This window comes from Coloeus monedula (genome assembly GCF_965178545.1).
Source record: "Coloeus monedula genome assembly, chromosome: 3".
Lineage (NCBI taxonomy): Eukaryota > Metazoa > Chordata > Aves > Passeriformes > Corvidae > Coloeus > Coloeus monedula.
Genome location: NC_138783.1, coordinates 61606234 through 61631145, shown reverse-complemented (window position 1 = coordinate 61631145; position 24912 = coordinate 61606234). Strand labels below are relative to the sequence as shown.

The 24912-nt window shown below is 37.7% G+C and overlaps 1 protein-coding gene across 1 annotated transcript in view; it reads left to right on the top strand.

Annotated features, from left to right (window-relative positions):
- Nucleotides 1-24912, top strand: part of DIAPH3 (diaphanous related formin 3) — a gene marked incomplete at both ends in the record, with an annotated part of 206543 nt that overhangs the window by 12638 nt on the left and 168993 nt on the right. The window contains 7 exons of the mRNA XM_082279267.1: nucleotides 8849-9022; nucleotides 12570-12674; nucleotides 18473-18603; nucleotides 21766-21840; nucleotides 21921-21990; nucleotides 22373-22509; nucleotides 22982-23087. Of these exons, the coding sequence (XP_082135393.1) occupies nucleotides 8849-9022; nucleotides 12570-12674; nucleotides 18473-18603; nucleotides 21766-21840; nucleotides 21921-21990; nucleotides 22373-22509; nucleotides 22982-23087 (798 nt within the window). The remainder of the gene's footprint in view (nucleotides 1-8848; nucleotides 9023-12569; nucleotides 12675-18472; nucleotides 18604-21765; nucleotides 21841-21920; nucleotides 21991-22372; nucleotides 22510-22981; nucleotides 23088-24912) is intronic.

Genomic DNA, 24912 nt, shown 5'->3' with positions numbered 1-24912 from the left:
CATGTTGAGAATCTAAAATGCAGACTGCATTTCAGTATTTAAATTGTATTATTTGTGAGATGCTGACGAATTGTCTACTTTTAGTGTCAAATCCTCATTAAATTCAGGAACACCTTGCTTTTTACACATGCTTCTTTTAGCTTGTTTGTTTACTAACTGCAAAGATGGCAGTCGCATTCTTGCTCCACAGAGGAGTGGAAAGCAGGTACCTGAGACGTCAAATTATCTCTCTCATGTGCTCCACATTCCAAGAATCACAGAATCATCAATGTTGGAAGACACCTTCAAGATCGTGTAGTTCTACTGTCAGCATAGCACCACCATAATCGCCCCTAAACCGTATCAAGTGCCGCATCCAGATACCTCTTGAATGCTTCCAGAGATGGTTAGTCTATAATGCTCCTGGGCACCTTATTCTAATGCCTAACCACTCTTCCAGTGAATTTTTTTTTTTTCTGATGTCCAATCTGAACCTCCCCGGGTGCAACTTAAGGCCATTTCCTCCCATCCTTCCACTTGAGATGGCAGAAGAGGCCACCTCCCACCTTGCTAAAACTTCGTTTCAGGCATTTGTAGAGAGCAGTGAGCTCCCCCTGAGCCTCTTCTCCAACATAAACAGCCCCAGCTCCCTCAGCTGCTCCTCATAGGACTTACATTCTAGACCCTTCGCCTGCTGCATTGCCCTTCTCTGGACACACTCCAGTGCCTCAATGCTTTTCTTGTAGCGAGGGGCCCAAAACTGAACACAGGATTCAAGGTGCAGCCTCACCAGAGCATCACCGGGGGAATGGTCACTGCCCTGGTCCTGCTGGCCACACTATTTCTGATACAGGCCAGGATGCCATTGGCCTTCTTGTCCACCTGAGCACAGCTGGCTCACGTTCATCCACTGTCAACCAGCACCCCCAGGTCCTTTTCTACTGGGACATTTTCCAGCCACCCTGACCCCAGCCTGTAGTGCTGCAAGGGGTTTTGTTCAGGATATGGCACTTGGCCTTATTGAACATCAGGCCACTCTTCTCAGCCCACTGTCTTGGGGTGACTTTACGATGTATATCCCATATCGCTGCCCTATGCCCAGAAATTAACTTTGTGCCTTTCTATGCCTCTAAATTGAGCCTGGGAGGGGGAAGGAAAAACTGAGCAAAACTTTTTCAAAGCAGTTTGCAGCTTGTTCAAGGTCACACAGAGATAGCAACTTTTGCCCAGCTGCAGCAGGGGAGCAAGGAAGCATCCAGCTTACTTTTTCCCCGAGTCAGTTTTTTGGGCAGTTGTTCAGCTGCTTTTTCTCCAGAGAGAGACTGAGAGTTGAATTTTTCCTTCCCTGGAATTTTGGATTTTCTCCCTTTTCTACTGGACTGCTTGATTGCTTTAATATCAGAGCACATCGGGAGGACTTTCCACCGGGCACAGAGGGACTGGCCCTGGGCCAAGCCCCAGCTCCGAGGAGACCAAAGGGAGGACTCTAACACTTTCCCAGGTTTTTTCTCCACAGCAAGAGATTTTATTATTTAGCATTATTATCCTTTTCCTGTGTGTTTAAGTAAATAGCTTTTATCTCTTTCACTTTCTGTCGAGAAAAATTTATTTTCCCCGAACCTGGTGGGGCAGGGGCGGTGACCTGCCTTCTCTCAGAGGATATATTTCTAAATTTGGCCAAACCGGAACACCCACTTATCTAGCCTGTCCAGATTCCTCTGCAGAGCCTTCCTGCCCTCCAACAGATCAACAGTTGTCACCCAACTTGGTGTAATCTGCAAGCTGACTGAGAGGGCACTTAACCCCTTTATCCAGATCATTGATGAAGATGTTAAGCAGGACTGGCCCCAATACTGAGCCTTGGGGAACCCCACTTGTGACTGGCTACCAACTTGATGTAGCACCACCATTCACTACAACTCCCTGGATTCGTCCATCCAAACAGTTTTTCACCCAGCAAAGAATGCACCTGTCCAAGCCATGAGCAGCCAGTTTCTCCAGGAGAATGCTGTGGGAAATGGTGCGAAGTGCTTTAGTGAAGTCTAGGGAGGCACCATCCACAGCCTTTCCCTCATCCACTGAGTGGGTCGAATGGTCATAGAAGATCACGTTGGTCAAGAAGGACCTGCCTTTCCCAAACCCGTGGTAGCTGGGCCTGAATGCCCTGGTGGTCCTGTACATTCTGTGTGATGTCACTCAGGATGATCTGTTCCATGACTTCTGCTGGTACCTAGATTAATTTGACAGGCCTGTGGTTCCTTGGATCATCTTTCCAATCCTTCTTTTAGGTGGGCCTTATATTTTCTAATTTCCAGTCAACTGGAACTTCTCCAGATCATCAGAACTGCTGGTAAATATTTGAAAGTGTGTTGGGTGAGCTCTTTAACCAGCTCCCTCATTATTCTCTGGTGCATCCCATCCAGGCCCCTAGACTTGTGGGTGTCTGATTTGCAGAGCAGATTACTAACCATTTCCTCCTGAGTTATGGGGGCTTCACTTGGCTCCCCATCAGTAACTTGCATCTCTGGGAGTTGAGTTTCCTGAGCACAACTGGTTTTGATATTAAAGACTGAGGTTAAGAAGGTGTTAAATACCTCAGCCTTTTTGTCATCCCCGGACATGATGCTACCCTCTGCGAGCAGCAAAGGATGGAGCCCTACTTTTCTGGCAATGTATTTATTGAGACTTTTGTTGTCTCTAACAACAGTGGTCAAATTAAGTTCCAGTTTGGCTTTGACTCTTCTACTTTTTCTCCTAACATAACCTTTCAACATCCTTGTAGTCCCCCCAGGTTATCTGATCCTCCTTCTGGAGGTGATACACTTTTCTTCTTTTTTCTTTTTTCCTCTCCTCTTTGCCCTGAGTTTCAGCCTAAGTTCTCTGTTTAGCCAGGCTGGTCTTTTTCTCCTCTGGCTTGTCTTACGGCATATGGGGACAACTTGCTTCTATATCTTTAAAATTTCCTTCTTAAAGTATGTCCAGCTTTCCTACTTCTTTACCCTTCAGAATTGACTCCCAAGGGACTCTGTCAGTCCATGTCCTAAAAAGGCTAAAGTTTGCCTGCCAGAAGTCTGAAATGACAGTTCTGCTGGTGCCTATTCTTACTTTATTCAGAATTGACAACTTTATCAATTTTGTGCTCGTTGTGCCCAAAATGGCCGCCGTGCACCAAATCACCCACCACTCCTCTGGTCACAAACAACAGATTTGTTGGAACAGCTCCTCTGGTAGCCTGGGAGGGGATTCACCTGCCGCCTGGGCAGGGCCCTACCTGCATTTTCCCTGTCTCTTAGGTCCCCTCCTGCCTGTTGGGGAGAGGATCTTCCACTTCCTGAGATGCAGTTTGCTGGCATGCCAGCCTCAGCATTGGCAGAGAGAGAGAGCGTGAGAGTAAGACTCAGAAAGGTTTACAAAACCTGCATATTAACAGAATTTTATTAAAAGGTATCTTATGAAGACAAAAATGAAAAGCATACTGAAATTCCTTATAGCATAAAATTAGACTGATTGCATAGCAACTGCTTTAAAGATTAGAAAGGCTGTATAATTTTCAGTATATAGAGAAATAAGATTCAGAGTGAAATATTGTCTGCCCATTTAGGATGTGATTGTGCACATGCCTAAATTCTATAAATTTTAGATTGGTAAAATAATCTCTGAGATTTGAGCGTATTAGGAATAAGAAGTCATTTTATCAAAGGGATTCTTCTGTGTATCTCGGTTTATCCAAGTCTTGCTCTTCCTATAAGCTCTACTGCTAGAAGTGGAATTTCTCACATATTAAGAAGTTAATCTTGTAGAGCAATTTTACTGTCAAAGAAAGAATATATTTTTTAATCTTCTGGAGCTTCAAGGAGGAAAAAATATGTTAAGAGGTCTTTGACTCAGAGTCATTGAAAGTAACTTCTTTGATCTTCTGAGAAGTATTTCTGCTGGTAAGTGGGTTGCTTTAAGTTCTGAAGATACTGGAATAAATTGTTGCAACCCAGTTCGTTGTGTCTGTTTCCTATCCAGTAGGAATAGTAATTACTTCAGGTGAAGACACAGGATTTGTTCCACTTTGTATTCTTCTTTTGTTCCTTCCTATATTGTTAATGTTCCTCTAAGTTTTGTTGCGTGTCAGCATCAGGGTTTTACAGCATGACTGAGCTGGTGGCTTCTGTGACTAAAATGACTGGCAAAATGTCTGGGAGACTGAGCTATGCTGCAGTGCTTGAGCAGATTTTTCAGATGTGAAAATGTGTTTACTGAGTATATAAATAGCAGGCAGTTAAAAATGTGAACTTGAAAATAAAGGGTGGCTGCACTTTTTGTCCTACATGTCTATAAGGCAGAGTGAGAAGAACACCTGGAGAAAGAGCAAAAGCTGTAAGCAGTACTCTTGGCTTTATGCCTTCACTCAGGAAAAGAATATTTTGTACTTGTATAATTTCATATCAGAACTCTGCTAATAGATTCTGCTTAGTGATCACCATCAGTGTCTTGATGGTCTATATATATATATATATGTGAGTGTGTTTCTTTATGAGAATGGGAGTGGAAGAAAGAAATCTGTTCAGTACTTCTAGTAACATATTTTAGGTTAAAACATAATAATTCTGTGGTGCTATGTCTTCATAATGAGGTATCAGAAGTTGTGTACTCAGAAAGACAACCTATGGGGAAGATACCTTCCTACATCTTTCTTCCCTCCTCCTTTCATTCCTTTTCCTCCAGGCTGATTACAGTAGCCTTTGAGAACTTTCAAGATGCTGAACATCCTTTGAATACCCTTGAAACCAACCTGATCCTTTTTCTGGGGGCCAGAATGTTGCTGCATATGGTTCAGGTGTTGTTTAAGATCAGAGTCTTAATTAAGAACATCACCCATACATTTGCCCAAAAGCTGGATAGTTTGGGGTGGAGTAGTGTGTGGGACTTTATGGGCCAGTACCTAGGGCAGTGGTCTGTGTTTGCACTTTACCCATAGCAGGTGGGTAATCCAGAAAAACTAGTAAAAGTTTTGGCCTTGGAAAAGGTGTGCTGGCAACCCAGGAGGGCCCAAACCACTGCAGTGTATTGGTGCCTGGCCCAGGCCTACCAAGACATGTCCAGGACTGCAGAGTGCCCTCAGGAGGGAAAGAAGGTCTCTGAATCTGACAGTGGGACACCAGGCCCTACAGCTGCTCCAACCACGGTGACAGACACTGTGGTTAGTTCAACCCTGATGATGAGCACTGCCGCTGAAGCAGAGAAACAACATGGGGTGGTGTTACTTGCCCCTGTACACAAGCAGAAGAAACGTATATGAAAGTCATCCTTCAAAAAAGCTTTAGCAAAAGCTGTCAAGGAGATCAAGGAGGTTGGAGAGGGTGGAGATGATGAAGAAGCAGGGCCATCACAAGGGCCATTTTCAGTGGTATTACCAAGACCATCACTTACAGTGATACTGAATGAGTTTTTATACATGCAAGTGCTGGATTTCATTTTTGAGGAATTTCTTAATATAGGAATAGGTGATTTGATGTGTTAATTAAGGGGGAGATGAGGGAGGCAGGGTGGCAGTGAAGTGACACCTTTCACTCCTGCCTGCATAGCAGCTCTGTTAGGAGGTGATGTCTTGATAAGCTGCAGCACCAACAATTAGTCTAGCAGTAACTGATCCATTAATTCCTGCATTATCAAGTGTGTAAGTTCAATATATGCCATTTTCTTACAGAGAATGGTATAAGAAGTCATCACTAAGATCAAAATGAGAGCACAAATAGATTTACTTTCTAGGGACCTGATCAGAAAGGGTGATGAGCCGGAAAGTTTGTATTTTGGATCGGTGTGTGACTTTGATTTTTCAGGGCCGTGGTGTGGGCATAAAATCACTTTCTTATTTCTTGGCCTCTCAGTGGAATAGTAGTGGGTCTATGAAATAAACAAATGAAACTTGGCCATCTATCCTCTATGGTTGCTTCATTTTGGCTCATACAGATATTATTCTTATTGTCCTAGAGCACTCTTCCTGTATGCATCTATATGTATTAATTGGTAAAAGAAATACCAAAAAATAGAAGAGATACAAGGTTGAACTTGCTTTAAACTATAGTGAAACTTTGTATCAAAGCTAAGCTTAGGTATAGCCTGTTGGTTAGCCTGATTTAAAATGGTTTGGTGTAACATGGAAGATTATTGAACTTTTTTTTTGTTATTTCCTCTTCTATGCACTTGGATTGCCAGCAGCATCAGTGGTAGATTTCATTACATCCAAGCAATGAAATTTCTATTCTTTCTGTAGAGTGCTTTCTGTGGACCATGAAATTATTCACCTGTATGGAATACTGAGAAGTATTAACTTTTCTGAAGCACTATCAATGTATAATTCAAAAGGGAAGAATATCTGGAATATCCACACTGTACTGCTGTGCAAGTCTTGTTGTGAATTCCCTTTTATTAATGTATGGGAATCTTCTTTTTAGACTGCATTGTTATAAATTATTTAAACTGATTAGTTTGACACGTGTTTAAATGTGCTTATAATCCCATTATCTCAATTTGTCTTACATGTTCTGCCTGATCAAATATATTCTAAGATGTGCTTTCCTCCTCTAGGATGAGTGGTGTAGGATTTGGTGAATATGGGGAATATGAACATTATAGCATAATGTATAATGATGGAAAACATCTACTATAGATTCAAGAGAAGTTAAGGCAAAAATATAAACTAAAAACGGGAACAAGTGACATACCTCTTTTCAAGGAGGAATAGGCTCTTTTCCCTGAATAAGGGCTGTCTGTTTCTGGTGGACCTCTGGGGCTGCATGGGGTATTTCATGATGAATCTGCCTGGCCAGAGCTGCTCTTGCTGCTGCTGTGTGGAGCAGGAGATGGAAGAGGAAGCACTTGGGGAGCACAGACTGTAAAGAAGGGACTGAGATTTTATAGGAGATACTGGAAAAGGAATTTAGGGCACAGCTGTCTTAAACCTGATTTGTTCTCTGTTCATTGATTCAAGGGCTGAAATCTGTTATTTCAGCCCGAGTGTCTTCCCTCTACACCTGCTTCAAGTCTGCACATGAACCATCTGCAAATACAATGGCTTGTGTCTTACGTTATGCATTTTATAGTGACAATGTGGGGGCATGGAGAAGCTACTGGCTAACATTCTTTGGAGCAGGTGTGCTGCCTTTCATCAGTGCTCTGTGAAAGGCATTGCTTGAAAAGAAAAATCTCATATAATGGGATTTTTTTACAATTCCAGTCTAGTCACTTCAGTTCAAAGTCTGGCTTCATCCCCCCATGCTTACTGTAGACTTCTGATTTTAAAAGCAGGAAGGGAAATTGCTTTCTAGTCAAGATGTAAGATGGTTTTTGCCACTGATGACTCTCCACTTCCAGTGATGTTAGCCTCCCTTATGCTTTTGTTGCATTCTTCTTCTTCCTGGGTCTTGCCTATGTAATTATTCCTGTAGAGTATGCTCTTCCTCATTGCCTGCTGGTTTGATGTGACACAGAAGGGCCCCATCATCCATGCTGAGCTCTTTTGTGTTTATGCTATATTAACTTTCTGCTTTTGCATGTTCTATCACCATCTGTGAGTGGCTTACAATCTATTTCTCTGTTCCAAAAACTGTTTCTTTTCAGTTTTGAGCAGGAAGAATTAAAGTCTTTATATTTTCCCTCTAAACCTCTCTTCATGGATGTCTGATAGTCAATTCTTGCTCTGACTAGAGTGGAACACTTGTACCCAATTTTTGCTACTGATTTCCTTTGCTCTCTCTGATCTTAATTCCACAGATGCTATAATAATTTTACTTGTCATTTAGTTTGGTAACTGATGTACTTGTCTCAAGATACTTATCTTAAAGATATATTGAAGCCTCAGAATATTTTTGCATAGCATTCCAAGATAGAAGTCTGTTGATGTGGTTGAAATCTTGTCCAAAATCTCTTATGCATCAAATGTTTCTGTAACTTTCTTTTGTGTTGACAAGTGTGATTTTGCTGTTCATATCTGTTCAAAAGGGTGCTACAAAGATGATGAAGATGTAGTGCATCTCATTATGTGTCAGCTGCTTTTGGGTTCTGTTGATTCTTGTCCATGTACCTTAAAACACACAAACTCTAGCACTGAAAATGTGTGAAGTTTCACTTAGTAACTTTTGATCAAAAAGTTGATAAATACCTAACCAGGTAAAAATCCCACTACCCAAACCACATTTCCAAAGAAGGTTTTTGGCTATTGAGAGGCTAAAGAAATCCAGAGCTATTGACGTGTGCTGGGGATTAGTCATAAGGATCATTCATGAAATCATAAATGTACCCTATGTAACTTTAATAGAGGAATCAATGGTTTTGCCAAAATGAATTTCTTAATAACTGGAACAAAGGCACTAAATTTTGTATAACATGATGCAAATAAGAAAATAAATAGAACCATGTCTTAGTTATGCTAACTTGTCTTTTAATAAAAAGTAGTTTCTTTGCATATCTATATATTCTATAGCCACGTTAGGAGTACAGCTGTTTCTGAGTAACTAAAACCACTGTAAAACTAAGCTTTTGGTAAATAAGCCTGCTTTCTCGTATTCTACATGTAACGCTTGGAAAGAATTCTTCATAAATTGGTTTTGTAGATATCTATTCCTCCAAACTTTCTGTAAAATTCTGATGTTCTGCATGATTTCTCTCTAATGTAATGGGATTCTGGTCGGTTAACTCCAGTGCTAGGCAACTGACCGTCATATGTATCTTTAGGAAAACCCTTTAGAATAAGGCAGTTAAATAACAGGTAAGCTACCACAGAAAAATAAGGATGTTTAACTTCCAAGAGCACCCATCTTAATAAGGGGTACATGGAATGGAAGCAGCATGTGATATGTTATACCTTTTGTGTTTTCAGTTGGATAGATTTGCCAGTATAAGAATTCCTAAAAGTAAGAAAGAAAGACCTCCTCTGCCACATATGAAGCAGTCACATTCTACAGATTGGTCATCCACACCCATGGACCCAGAGGATTTTGCTCCAAAACCACTGTCAGAAAGAGAAATCATAGCACTGTTTGAAAAAATGATGGTAAGAGTCTCACACTTTCTTTTACTTAAAGAATGACAACATGGCTAAGTGATAGGTGGAGCGCATATTCTTCACTGCATGTGTTCTAATCTTTACCTGAATTGCTAATGTTATTGTTGTTAGTTGTAATTATGTGGTTATTAGGGTTTTTCTCAGGAAATAAAGTATTGGAATTATTTTTTTCAATCTTTTGCTCCAAGTGTATTTAAAATAGAATTTACAAGCAAGCTTGTGCAACACATTTTGAGGAGGAACAAGAAATGGGGGATCTTTCTTCCTTTCAAGATTATCTAAAACCTTTACAAAGAGATTTTATGCCTTCAAATGTCACAGCTACATTTAGTTCTGAATTTATATGCCATGTCACTCTTGTACAAAAAAAGAGACTTGCCTCTAAAGCAGCATTTGTCTGCAAATTTGCTTCTTTCCTTAGCTGGCATTGTTAGTGCACAAAGAACAGTCACAAAGATCGCGTGGCATTGGTAGCACCTCAATAGGTTGAGCTTTTTGTCGTGATGATGACATTTTGGGCAATTGAAAACTAAACACGGAATGGCCATGAGAGAAGAGTGACGGAAATCTGAAGAGCACAAGAGAACATTAACAAGGAGAATGATGCCTAGATTATTATTTCTTTCTCTGCCTCACAGCAAGTAACAAGTAACTCTTGAAACACAAAGGGACTACCAGGGACTGGCATGTGGAGAAAATGAAATGCACTGTGAGAGAAGTACCTTTGTGGAATTTGTACTTCCTAGTACTCAGTGATGGTAGCTTAGTTTTGAAGAAGGTTTTGTAGAAAGAACTATAACTGAGAGATAACATTCAGGATTGTCATGGTTAAATTGGTGAATGAAAGGAATAATTAACTGTGTTACCAACTTTTGTATTTATATATGTTGCCAAATGGTTCATTTTTCTTCGTGTACTTTGATATCTTGCTTCTGTTAGAAGTTTCACTGTAAATGATAGTTGCTCAAATGTTAGGAAATGGGAGAATTTTTTTAATAAAACTTGAAGGTGTGCCTCCTTCCACATACCCCTGCATTTAGATTGTATTTCTCTGTCATCCTGCAGACATTCTGGTATAGGATAGTCTGTGATGTTATACTATGGCGTAAATAAATGGAAATTTTCAGTAAATCCTCAGAAACCTACTACTGCATGTCTAGATAAATATAAATGCTTATATCCATGGATCCTGAAATAATTAATTCCAATTTTAAAGCTATGTTGTGAAAATATGTTAAAGTAGTGATGACATCTGGATAATTTGAAGGCTTTTCTAGTTTAGTTGAATAACAAAGTACTTAAACTTGTATTTGATAAGCTACTTTATCAGTGTTGTTTTATCTATAACATGTACCACAGAAAGGATTTTTTAGATTATCCATGTGTGAATGGGCTGGAATAATGCTGGTTTAGTCACAGTAGATTACGTAGCTAATTATATATTGTAGCCTCTAGTTTGCTGTTCTGATCAAATTAAGTGATTTTAGAGGGGTGGATTGGTGAACAATTTGAATGTTGTAGCCAGACTTCTAGAACTAATTTTGCACAAAAAAAAAAAAAAAAATTCAATGTGTTAGTACTGAAGGGAGAAGTTTTTAAAGTCTGAGGGTTTACTGAATGTCTACATTATACTTGGGGTTTTCCTGGATGCATATGGCTTCCTTCTTCCAGTATTTTATGTCTTGTGTATTTTTCATGGGAAAAATTATGAAAGAACTCATAAAACCAGACAGTTAAAGATAATAATTAACTGTTATTTAGCTCCTTTTATTTTTGTTAGTGCTATTAGGAAAATATACATGTGAAATGATGTATTCTTTTTTTCCAAAGAGGTATTGCTGACCTATAGAATATATTTCAATTATTTAAGAAATAAAAGGATGGAGATTAAATATTTTATTAACTAAGCAGTATCTGTTGTGCCCATTGTGTCACTGAATACTTCTAATCTGTATAAATTAATTGTTTTAATGATGTTTCATTTGTTAAAAACAAGAACAAAGAAATTACTTTTTACTGCACACACAGACACAATAGTTCCCATAAATTAACCTGCTGTTTTATCTAGGCTTATGGAATACAGTTTGTGTTGACAGGTTTCTTAATTCTTGGATTTTTTTTTTTTTTGTATTTAGAAGTTAGATACTTTTATTTAAGTTTAGAAGCTACTTTCGAGAAAAGATAAAAGAGCAAGTTTGAAGGAAACTGCTTTAAATAGAAGAATGAACTTTGCAATACCTACTTGATAATGTGAAAAGGTTGTTTTTTTACTTTAGGTTAAGTTCAAAATTAACCCTATCCCAGCTGAAACCAGGACAGGGGTCAAGCATTTTCTGCAATAACTTCTTGGATTATAATATAATAATATTATAATAGCTTGGATTTATAGAAAAGTGTAAATGTTTCTAGGAACTGTGCTTGACTCTGTTCTTTTCAGCATGAAAGCTATTGACAGACAAGAAAACTTAGGTTTTGGTGCAGTGTAAATTCTAAGGCTTGTCTGTGCTGTTTGTCTTTGATTTCTGACTAGGTGAAATAACTTTGATATCAGGACGGTTACGCAGTGATTTTGTAGCATTGCTCCTGCCAAAGCTGGTGGGGATTCACCTCATGAGTCTCAGCTGAAAATAACTGCAGTAATTCTTGCTAAGCTTGGGTAATGCACATAGTAATGTTGTATGTGCTTTATACATGTGTGCCAAAATTGTTAATTGTTCCCTAAAACTTTTTGTTTTCCTTTTTCCTTTTATTCTTTAACCTACACCATTATAGGAAATGTCATTTCTCACAGATGTGCAACTGATTATAGTGACCAGGGCATTTCTTGGCTAGAGCAGTAGAACTCCCTGTGTCAGAAATGTTAGTGACATTCAGAAGTGTCACTTGTGGGGTTTTGAGTGTAGGTCTCTCTCTGCTCTTTTTGACCTCTGGATTTATGTTGGAGTGAATGAATTATGACGGGGTTTTGATAGTAGTTGGAGGTGTTGTTTTAATCTTTAAGGATTTGGGCTTCGCTTATTGCAAAGGTGATTATTAATTTGTGAACTACTTTCAGTGCAAACCACATTCTGCTGCCTAAGATGAAGCATTTGGGAATGGAGGAAGAGAATTATGGAATAAATTAAAATTTGAAATGGAAATTAAAAATATGCAAAATACTGATTTGAGTACATTTATAAATGTTTTGGGAAGTATTAAACAATCCTTTTCTGTAGTTTGGTGCATGTGTATGAGAAACTGTAGGTCTTTTCTAAGAAGAGAAAAATGGTTGTGATGCACTTGTTAATCCCAGCACAGTTGACTGTTATTTTTTTTTTTTCAGTCTGAGTTCAGAGGGAATATGGATAATGGTTTTTATGGTTTTGATTAACATCTTATGAAAAGTTGTTTGCCTAACAGCATTCAGTTGTCTAAGTTCGGTATTTTTGTATCTTTATTCTTTATTTTATTTAAGTCAGTCTCTTATATTTAAATAATTCTGTTGCTGTATGACATTTAAGACTGTTTTTTCCTTTTTTTTCCTCTCCCATTCTAGGAAGATATGAATTTAAATGAAGACAAGAAGATGCCATTGAGAGAAAAGGATTTTAATACCAAAAAAGAAATGGTGATGCAATATATTAGCACTGCTTCTAAGTGTGTAAGTAAATGACTAAAAGCTTACATTGTTTCCTGTTGGACAGAAAAAGTGATTCATACATGTTACATTCCTTTGACTAACTTCTGTTTCTCACAGTGTCCTTTAATAAAGTTTGTGTCTGTCTTATTATTTTACAAGATACAGTGGCAGATGGTCACTTGAAATGTGTCTTCTATACACAAACCAGCATGTCTTTTTGGTAAAGGTAGGTCTAAGAGTGGAGAGGGAAAGATTCAGCAAAAACTTATTGCAAAATCTGGTGTGAATCTTTTTCTTTTCTAGCACTGTTTAAAAGAATTCCTCAACTGGTGAGCCTTTTTCATGCCTGACTTAACATAGAATTCGTGTTTGATGCTACGTAATAGCTGATAATGAAAATGTTGTGCACAAAATCAGTTATTGTCCATATTTTACCTATAGAGATAATGACTGGTTGTTTTAAAGCAGTGCAAGGAGTTGTATGTAAGTGCCAGATTAAGGATGCAGTTGGCATAAGAAAAACGGCTTAGTTTTTGCAGAGTAGGAACTCCCTCCCGTGCTAAAGGCTGCATGGCTAATCCTGTCCTCAGATATTCTGAGTGTTTTAGAATTCATATGTTTGAATCTTTGACTTTCACTGCTGTATGTGACTAGAGATAACAGTAAAAATTGCCTGTATGCAATTTTACCTAAACACTGAGAAAATAAAACATTAAGTATAGTAATTTAACTGAGATATTTATCTTACTGTCTACTTCAAATGATGTACCTTATTAGTGTAATGCTCTAGCACTTTTAGGAAGCTAGGTATGCCTAGTGCAGGACTGAACTTCCTGGAGATTATTTAAGATTAGTTCGTCAAAGCTACTAGTCCTTCTACAGCATAACAGGACCTTAATATCAGAAGATTGGGTCTAGCTTGTTTTTAATTTTTAGAGATATTGCATGGGAAATCAAAAAACTTCAGACTAGTAAATCCTACAACATTCTTAAAGTTTATCTACTCAAAATAGTATATGAGGGTTTATATATCATTGACACTCCTAGCCTCCATATGTATTTTAAGACCTCAGTTTTTTGATCTAAAAAGCAATGTAATAATAGGACATGACTGGCTTTGCAGAGTTGCTGCATTCACATCTGTTGCTGGAATTGTAGCATACTGATGGTGGTGATGTTAAGGCTCTCTGTCAAGAGAAAGGTTTTCATGTTTTTGCTTCTTGGCACTTAAGACTTGCAAAGAACTGAAATGTGTATAACAGAGTAGGTCTCATTGATCCTTCTTTTTGAGTGCCATTTGCAATTTTTGTTTTGTCTTTGGATGTCATCACACTTGTGTTTTGGCAATGGAGCTTCTTGCTCTATGCCCAACTCTGTATAAGGTACTTTGTTGAAGAGGACAGGTCTCCTCCCCCAGGGCAGTGATTTGTTCCCACACACTGTTGTCTTGTGTGTTTTCCTAAAGCCCCCAACAGCATTTTCTCCTTTCTGTTCCCTTCCTCTGCTGCTAGCCCACGTATTCCCCTTTCTGCAGTGGGAGATGACTAAAGACCAATCCATGCAAGGAAACTTGTCTTTCCTGAACTCTCTTTCTGCAGTTGTGTCCTTACTGGAAGTGACATGCACCTGTTTTGTACTGGGAGAAGCTGTTTCTTTGAGGCACAGGTTCAGTACTTTGATATGGTAGTGCTGCAGATGATTTCAGATTAGTGCTGGAGTTACTGGGATGGGAAATTCCTTTCCTTGCCATTGAAAACTCTTTGTTCCTGGCATGCTCTTTTCATTCCTCGAGTTTGTTGTACTGCCTGAGTGCCTTCTGAGTCTAGAGAGAATAGTGCACTGCACTCCAAGGGTACTTGGCTAACTTTTGGTGTACCTTGCCACATGAAAGTGTCATACTTTTTCAGAACAGTTGAAATGCCATGTAGCACCTGACTACTGTGTGCAACTAATCCTGTCTCAGGCCTCTTTCTAGGAGTGATACTGCAGTAACTTCTTTTGATAGTTCATACTTCTTGAACTTTAAGGAGATGGGTACTAAGATATTTTGCCTTGGGAAAGATACCCTCATTCACAACTGTTTTGGAGAGGACTGAACATTTTTTTATCATTGACCACAGCGTCAGGATTTCTCTTTCTGAGAAGTGCACAACTCCTTTCCAATAATCACAAAACACACCTCTTTGCATAGTAATACTTGCAGAAAAGGAAAGTTTTGAAAATAAATTTCCATGTCAAGTGGAAATAAAAGCAGCATTGCTATCATGTTACTGTACCATAGGTTTTGCTGTTTTACATGTTCAAAACACACAAACTGGGTTTTTAAAGTGAGTTTTCTTTTCAAGATTTTGTTTTTGTTGTTCACATTGCTCCCTTGTAATGTTTTAACTAGATTAATTAATGCTGACTTCATGCTGCATCTGCTCACAGACCAGTTGTTTTTCAGTTGAGCAATTAAGTTTCTGGAGGCACTGATGCCTCAAGGTATTCCCTCTTTCTCAGTTAACTTGAACATTCTGAACTTAAGCAGCTTTTCCCATGCTGAAATACAGCTAATATAATCAGTTGCACAATTAGTACCAAATGCAGCTCTTATTTTATTTAAGCACTGGCAGATGTATCATATTCTTGTTATGTTGCAGAACTTTGGCATAACTATGAGTAAGTGGTACTTGGCACTGAGGTAGTTTGTTGTACAGACATTCACAGTTTACTGGTTCTTTTGCGTAGGGTAGTGTTCCAGTGGGGAACTGAGTCTGAAACGGGATGACTGGTTACTCTGTGGATGTTGATGTGAGCCTCCACTGCTTGTGACGCTGTTTTTGGACGGGTCACATGAGGCTTTCTGAAATGTCATTCTGGTGAATTCCTCTAGTCTGGCTGGGCTCTTGTCCCATGTGACCTTTGCACTTCACACATTGCTATTGAATATATTAAATTCCTTTCAAAATATCTTCTTACCATCTTAACTCTATGTCCTGTCCATATGACTGTCCTATATGACTGTGCATCAAAAGAAAGCAGTTTTACTGACAACTTATAAGTATTTTGATTGCATCAGTTTTGTCAATTTTACAGCAGGAACTGCTGGGAGAAGTCACTGGAAATGACAGATTCTCCACACAGGATATTAATCCATATGCTTAGGCATACAAGTAGTGCTTATCAAGCAGTCTATGCACATCAGGAGCTGCCAGCAGAATTTCTGAGACTTTTTGAAATTTCCAACTCTCTTGTAACATTTAGTTAAATACTTTGTGATGAAGGCTGCTGGGGGTTTGTTTGGTCATTTTGTTTCTAGTCAGTCTGTTATCTCATCTATGCAGAGTCCGGCTAGAAAGATCCATGAAAGAAAACTGAAAATACTGAGTTTCTTTTTGTTTGTGGGAAGATTTATTGTTAAGGATTTTTTAAAATTTTCTTGGGGTTTCCTTGATCTGTCTTTCAGATTCTCACCTCAACCCTCATCCCTTGCTGTACATCTCATCTACTTTTTTTTGTGGAACAGAGTTATTGGAAGTTTCCCTCATACTTAAGCAAGTAGGGATCTCCATCAATTCAGAGGCATGTTCGGAATTATATCCATGTACTACATGTGATGTTTCAAAACACAGCATGAGATGCTATATTTTTGGGATGATTCCTGACAACAGGTGTTTTTTTGTTTGTTTGTTTTTTGGTTTTTTTTTGGTGTCTGGATCTGTTATCAAGTCCAAGGAAATATAGTTGGAGTAGAGACTTCTGTAGCCCCCAGCGTTCCATTGTCACAGAGTCATAGAATAGAAAGAGACTGGAAAAGACCTCTGGAGATAGTCTCATCCAACTTCTTATCTATTCCATTTTTAGTATCTGTGATAGAGGAGACTATATAGTCTGCCTGAGCAACTTGTTCCAGTACTTGACCAGCCTCATGCTTAAAAAAACAGAGGGAGGAGGGGGAAACTTTGTGTTTGTCTTATGTTTAACCAATTCCCTATATTTCAGTTTGTGCTTCTTGTCCTTTCACTGACAGGGTTCCCCTGAGCCTTCTCTTCCTGGGGCTAAACAATCTCAGTTCTACTAGCCTCTTTGTGTACTACAGATTCTCTTGTAATTGTGTATACAGCCCTTTCTGGACTCATTCCAGTATGTCCATGTCTCTCATGCTGGGAAGTAAGGAACTGGAAAGAATTCTCCAGATGTCTCACCACTGCTGAGCTGAGGGGAAGGGTCATCTCCCTCAGCCAGATGGTGATGTGCTTACCTGTGATCAACTTGTCATCCATCACAACCCCTATTTTCCTACAAGCCTACATCCCAGCTGGTAGCCCCAACACATGTTGGTGTGATGCCTTTTCCTGGTCTTAAAATCAAGAGTCAAACATGGTTAGAAGGGAAAAAGGGATTTTACCTCGGTATTTATTTTAAGGATCCTTAGGTGCACTATGTCCAGGTCGAATGCACTGAAGTGCACACGCAGTGCACACCCCACAAAGATCTGGTGTAACATTGTAGGTTTTCCTAATTAGCATATCTATCAAAAATTCCCCAATGAGAGGCTCAAGTGAGCCCCCCTCCCCAAGGAGCCTTCCCCTGGATGGTTCTATCTTGGTTTACAGAATGTGCTCTGGAGAGGACCTTGGGGTCTGGGGCACACTGATCCCTACCTACGAAGCTTCTAAAATGTTTAGTCTCCTAGCTTAAGAAACAAGGCCAAGAATGTAGGCAAAAAGCATTAGGAATACAGAAGCTGTAAAAAGGTATAAAAGGGGTATAAAAGAAAAGGCAAAAAATCATCATGGCATCAGTGCATAGGATTATTCCTTCTCAGGTTCAAGATTTACAGTTTTCTGTTGTGGAACTTCCTGAAATTCCTCTGCCCGTTTTTCCTGTCTGTTGGTGTCCCTCTGAATGGCAGGTCAGCAGCCTGGTCTGTCAACCATGCTTCCCAGCTTTTAACTTCACTTCTTTGCTAGAAACTATTTAATCATCTTCTAATTCACAGAAGAAAAGATAATTTCTCAATATTTCCTGAGGATCTAACAAAGGGAGAAAACATCATCTGCATGAAGCTATCTATAATAATATAATGAGACTACCTCACTATTAACAGTGAAAAATTTCAAGTTGTTATTGTATTGTAAGTCTAATTCTCTTCAATTCCTGACTTAAGCCACTAGTTAATCAAGAATTATTTATTAAATCTCTTTGTGCAACATGACAATTGTGCTTCTGTTTTCGAAAAAAGGAGTCTTGCAATGAAATAACTCAAATCTTATACCTGCTTTTTTGTGTTTAGATATGTCTTGTAGAAAATATATCTGTCCTTCATGTGAAATGGGTATTAAGTGGACAAGACATCTTATTTTTTAACGTCTACATGAATGTCTACTTCTGCAAGAGCAGAAGTTACTGCAGTAACACACTGAGTGTTCTGGTGTGCTGCTTCTTTGCTTTGTATTCTTGTGTGACTTCAGTCACCCTTCTGAACCTGTGATCTCTTCAGAGGATCTCAGAACTGGGTTTTTCTTCTGTTGAATATTGAATATTAAGATGTTTGCAATGCATAAACAAAATCTATTCACTACAAAAATTTTATTTCACTGAGCATACGTGATAAATTTGTACAGTTGATGCCTGCTGCTTTGTCTACTGATTATAAATGTGTTCATAAAATGACCAAATTTAGTCAGGATTTGGCAAATAACTGATAGGCATCAGTTACAAGTTTACAGGTCTACATTATATATTTTTCAAGGAACAGAAATGGTTAGCCATTAATAATCTATTTAAATTCTATATGCACCAAATGAAAAACAAATGTATTTTCTGTGTTTCAGGGAAGTCTCAAGAACAGTAGGAAGATTTCTCCCCAAGAATTTATTCAGGATTTAAAATCTGGGTCAACGGATGAAAGACTAGTCACTTGCTTAGAATCTCTCCGTGTGTCCTTGACTAGTAATCCTGTCAGGTAACATCATTAACACATATTGAAGAGATTAATCATATTCTAATTTCTTAATGGATTAAAATTAATGGATATGTAGATGTACATGTTTCAAGGTTTTCCAGTTAATGAGTGTATGCATTAGTGAATGATTGCAACTTTTTTTTTATCATTGATTATGTATCCTCTGTAGGTCTATTATTTTTAATAGAGTTGGCTGGTCTATGCAAGGTAATATTAAGAGAAGGTAAATTAAATATGGTGCAGAAGCAGGTCCCTTTGTTATCTGGTGCTAAGTAGTCATTTTTTTTGCATTTGTATTTTTGAAATATTTCTAACTCTTTGGTCTTCTAACTTATTTTTGTCGGGGTGATAAATAACAGGAGTTAGGCACCTTGGTGTAAGTTTGTTCACCAGAGAAGACTTACATTTTTAATTGACTCCTTCTGTCCAGTGTACTTAAAGCTTTCTTTCTTCCTGCCTTCTGGTATTTTTTTCTGTATGTGTAGGGTTTATCTCTACAGAAGAAAGCACAACCTTTGTTTACCTGTGTTTTATTGAAGAAAGGTTAACTCTTCAGCAATCACTGATCAGTCTTAATTTTCATTTGTTCTGTGCAGCTTGGTTTGTGAATGCTGACTTTATTTTATGAAGTTGTATTTTTTCCTGTTCTAGTCTATTTGCATCCTTTTGTTTTAGAGTTTAGAGTTACCATTTTAAGACAATGATTGAACACATGATTTGGGGAAACTCTTTGGGTTGTAGTTGAAAATAATGCAAATGAAATGTTGGGACATGATTAGAAAGGGATTGCGCATCTTTTTTTCTCTGTGTCTGTCTTGGCAGAGTGGCTGATGTCGGTCTTCTCTGTGGGTATTTGCTTCTTTCCTTCTATTAATTTGTTTCTGAATTGGATTGTCTTTTCTTATTTAGAATATGTCATGGTTCATATGGGAGGAAACATGCTTTACAGTAGCCTGACTTATTCTGATGAAGGGTTTTACGGAAGATGTAATTCCTCCCTGAATGGGAAACTACTTTTAGATAAAAAATTGCTTCCCCTTCTTAAAAAAGACCCCAACAACCCACAGCCTGAACTTTGCTTGTTGGTATATGCTTGGAGAGAGAAATACAACATCTATGAAATGTGTGACATTCTGTTTAGAGCACTCTATTCTCTCTGTTCTTGATACGAGTGGATAGTTTCATCTTTTTGTATGTCATTCCCTTTGCTGCTTCTTTCCTACACATCAGGAGAGAAGTTAACTTCCCCTTCCCCAAAAAACCAAAACAAACCAAGGCCTGTGATCCTGGTGAGGTGCTAGTTAATGGATGTGTGGCCTAAGAATATGTCTGAATTAGAGAGCCTAGAATTGGAAATAGAGTGACTATGGCTTACAAAAACACCAGAGAAGAGGTATTTGAATAGACAGCTGTTTAATAAACAATCTCTACTACTTGTCCATGAATGTGTTTTAGTCTACAAATCAAAAGAAAGATCACAACCATTAGAACATATATGTTCTGAAACGGTCTTCTGGTGTATTTAGTGGTGCTGAAAAAGTAGTGTTTGCATAGACCTCACTAGACTTAAAGAGAGCATTTTAAAATAGCCTTATTAAAAACCGTAAGTTCTTATGTATGGTTTATATGTAAAAGCAAAAGTAGAACAGCAACACACTGTTTTTCATACTAAATGTTTGTGGAGTAAACATTTTGAAACAATATTTCTAACATGTAGCAACAGTTGATGTTTTTTGGATGCAGATATTGATGACCTTGATTTTCCTGCCAGTAGCCAGATCTTTGAGTAAGAACTTGCTTTGACACAAAAATGCTGACCTCTGGTCCAGCTGCTATAAATCCACGATTATTTAGACTTCAGCTTTGTGTGATATGGACAATGAGAAATAATGGATGAAACTTTGGGATTTTATTTTGTGCATATATATTAAGAAAGGATGAAGGTATTAATACTGAATTTAGCCTGTCATTGTGTATTTTGACAATATAAAATTTAGGGTTGGGTTTTTTTCTGATTTTTCAGTTCCTGTACTTTAATCAACTTAACTGTTAAATCTTGTTGACATTTCAGTTTCTAATTCAAGAAGTGGTTCTACAATGTTGTTTTCAATTAGTTTTTGTTGCAAAATATATTGTTAGTTCACAGAGAAGATCTGAATCAAATGATGCTGAGTAGTTTGATCCCTGGTACTTAGAAACAGGTGTTGAAATCTATGGCTTACTGCAAAAAGCTGTGTTTATTTCCCATTGCTATAAAAAGAAAGCCTCAAAAAGGACAGTCTTGGTGACTAATCTTCGGGTAAATAATTTAGGTGTTTTGACCTCACAGTTGCCAGCACAGTTCATCAAGTGGTCAAGTGATCTAGCTGTACATAGCATTACAGGTAACTAGTTATCTGCAACTATTTCTTCTCCTTTTGTATAATAGTTGCGAGAGATTGAATTTCATTAAGAGGACATTTTTAATACATTGAAAACAGAGGCACTGATAACTTAGTATTTCATCAGAATGACAAAAAAGTGAGTGTTTTCTTTGGGTAGTGTAAGTAGATTTTGTTCTCTTATAGAAGCAGAGGTAAGGGCAGTAAGAATACATCAATATTTTAGTTAATCATCCCCAGCTGTTGGATGTACAGCAAAGTGGCTGCTCATAATTCTGCTAATACAAAATGTTCAAAAAAATGAATCTTGTATGATTATCTTTAGGACAGATATGGCCAGATCTGCCAAAAATAGTTGCCAGTTATTTGCCTAATCTGTTTCAGAATAAAATACCCATCCAAGAAAGAGAAAATCTATTTTCATAATATATTTACTTTTAGAAGAAAAAAAATGAAGTATCCAGTTTTCTATTACTATAATTATAAGTGCTGCTGCCGGTGTTCCTTTACTTGTATTTGATATCAAGGGGTTTTGAGCAATACTAAACAGGACCATGAAGCAGCTGTCTCATGTAGAAACAACCGGCCAAGGGTTTAACCTTACCAGAAGATGCCTTTGGTAGTAGCGGAAATTTAAAATTTTTGTTGTGTTCTCTTGGAGATATTTTGGGTTTAAAACCATCCAGTTATGTCTGCTTTTATTTATGATGACAATTTTCTTTCACTGTGGTTAGTCTTCTAAATGTCAATTTTTTTAAATGTCTTTTTTCTTTCTCTCTAGCTGGGTTGAAAACTTTGGCCGAGAAGGTCTGGGACTGCTGTTGGACGTTTTGGAACGATTGGTTGAGACAAAAAAGTAAGGCTTTAATATAAAAATGTTAGCTTTTCTTAATATTTAAAGAGCATTTATTTACACTAAATTTTTGATTTATTCAGTCAGGACAGAGTTGTGAAGAGGAGTCAGCATAAAGTTATACAATGTTTGAGAGCCTTCATGAATAATAAGGTATGGGATTTTATTTAATCTTGGTATCTAAATTACTACAGTTCGATTAGATAAGATACGTGATGGGTGTAAGTCTGTGCAATTTGGTGAAGTGGTGGGTTGGTCAGTTGTGGTTTGAAGTTCTTTCTCTCTGCCAGAAGTCTGCCACTTCCTCTCTGCAGAAATATTCCAAGAAAATAATGTGAAATTTTGATGCTGATACATGCCTTTCTTACAGAATAAGTGACCTATCTGGAACTTTTCTCACAGTTAATTTTTTTAATGAAGTATTTCACAGACTTAAATGTCATTTGAAATACTTACTTGAGGGAACCATCATTGTCATTTCTAGATATTTGATAGTCATTTGGATTCTCTCCCTTACAAATGTTCTTCTGTTTAGTATGGGTTGGAAAGAATTTTGGGAGAAGAGAGGAGCCTCTTGTTGCTGACCAAAGCAATTGATCCCAAGCAAAGTAACATGATGACGGATATAGTTAAACTCCTATCTGCAATGTGCATTGTTGGAGAGGAAAACATGTAAGTACTGGATTCAAGCAAGAAACACTAAGGTAATTTTACAGTATCCCAAACTATAGTTATATCTGAATGAAATGATAAAATTTTCAATTTAGGTTTGAAAGTAGTATCTGTATTATATTGTCAGTTTTCAGAATACCTTTGTGATTTTTTAATTAAAAATATAAATAAACTCATTGATATGTGGTCATATTAATGAATTTTCTTTTTGACATGTGGATGTACTGATTAGATGGAAATAGTTGTGCAGCAATTCTTTTGCTTAATATTTATTAGCATAATTCTCTTAACCCTTGTAATCCAGTAAGTCATTCTTTGGTTACAAGAATCTGTAAAGGAAACAGGTATTGCTTACAAGAAATTGTTTACAAGAAATTAAGGCAGGTGAATAATTTGGCAACATGGCTTTTCAGATAGCAAATGAACAAGTTTAAATATCTCTGCTGAGTGAAATGATTCTCTTTTCTCACAGCCTTGAAAAAATTTTGGAAGCTGTAACAGCAGCAGCAGAGGAAAGGAATGTTGATAGATTCTCTCCTATTGTAGAAGGTCTTCAGGATAGCTCAGTCCAGCTGCAAGTATGTACTTTTTTTTTATTTTAACAAACCACTGCAACAAGTAAAAATAAAATTGCGTATTTTTCTGGACTGAACAAGTCATTACAATAAAAAGGAGTAGGGATACTGTTTCAAATAGGGGTCAAATCTTGGAATGTTGTTTATAATTTTGTCTTTTAAAATGTGCCATTGGAAGATTCAGTCCTGGAAACACAGGGGTGTTGCAGGTTAATTTGTTGATTTCTATTCACTCAGATCTTACCTTTGCAAGTTAAAAGACAGTATAAACTTAAAATAAAGGATAAATCATATGTTTGGGTGCAAGAAGATCATCTCACTTCTGGCAATATTTATTGAAACTGAAGATTAATAATAGAAGATTAATAAAAAAGCAAGCTTTTAGGCAACTGTGTTTTATAAGTAATGTATTAAATCATTGGGAGGTCTATCTCTCATGCTCAGTTTATGATATAATAAAATTGCACTCAAAGTCTGAGGAAGGAAAACTTTCACCTTATTTTCAATTTTCTTCAGTTGGATGTAGAGTTTACTGCAGGAGGGCACAAAGTATTACACTGCATTTGAATGATCATTATAAATCGTTGGTCTGAGAGTGTGGATGTGAACTCATTGATATTCATGTAATCTAGCTGAACTGGAAGCTGTTCATGATTATAACTCTTTGTGACTATTACAAAAATAGTAGAAGATTAATCTAAAGATTGAAAGAAATGTTTGTGTTACTCAGCTTTTATATTAAATAGTTCATGTCTGACAATAGAAGTTGCTGTTTGTTTCATCTGTCTCATAGAAAAGCTAATCATAAAGGAATATTTGGAAGTGGAGAATTGTTTGTAGTTTGGTTTTGCCAGTACCATTGGAATTCTCTTGTGAAAAATTGTCCCTTCTTCGTTACCCCTTCTCTCATCTAATCATAGACAGGTATGGGTTGGGTAAAAGACCATGTGCTTCCAACCCGGCTACCAGGTTGCTCAAGGCCTAGTCCAACTTCACCTTGAACACTTCCAGGGATGGGACAGCCACAATTTCCCTGGGCCATCCATACATTTTACGGAATTTCAAAGAATTTCTGAGATACCAAATTTTCTCTGAGATACCAAATTTCTGAGATACCAAATTTTCAATATTAAAAAAAAATTATAAAATATTTTGATTTAGAAGGGAGAAATGCTTTAGCTCACGAAAATTCTTTTCCAATTCCAGGATGTTGTATCTAAGTCTGTAGAACGTATAAGGGTTTGAGGACTACCAGGTTGAAATTAGGAGGATGTTGTTTTGAGTGTTAGGCCTTCAGATGTGATGCTGAATTTTCAGGGCTTGTGTATATTTGCATCTGTGTAGATTTAATAAAGAAAAAATTTGTAGCTTCCTTTTCTTTATAGTTGAAAATGCATGTGAAACTCCCCTAAAAGCAGCCCATTAGTTTATTTGAAGCATCAGGCAAATTAAGTTAGTCCTTTGTACCTCTCCTTTTACCAATGATGGGTACCCACTTTTTCAAGGGGTGCTCAGCTCCATTAGCAAGATACCACTGGTGAGGTAGCCAAATCAGTCAGATTTGGCTTCAGGTAACTTCAGCTGAGTTACCTGTGCAGTAGCAACTTTTTTTTTTCTGGGACTGCTCTTCAGATACTAAAAAAGTTTGTTCCTACCAGTTATGCCTTCTCTCAATTGGGCTATACGTCCATCTGGTGTTTTGTTATACTCTGATATAGAAGATAGAAGCATTGTTAAAAATGAGAATTTGTGTAAATGTTACAGTTGCAATACTTTTGCTAAAATACTTCTGCTAAATATGTTCATTTAGCTTTGCTGAGGGTGTTAG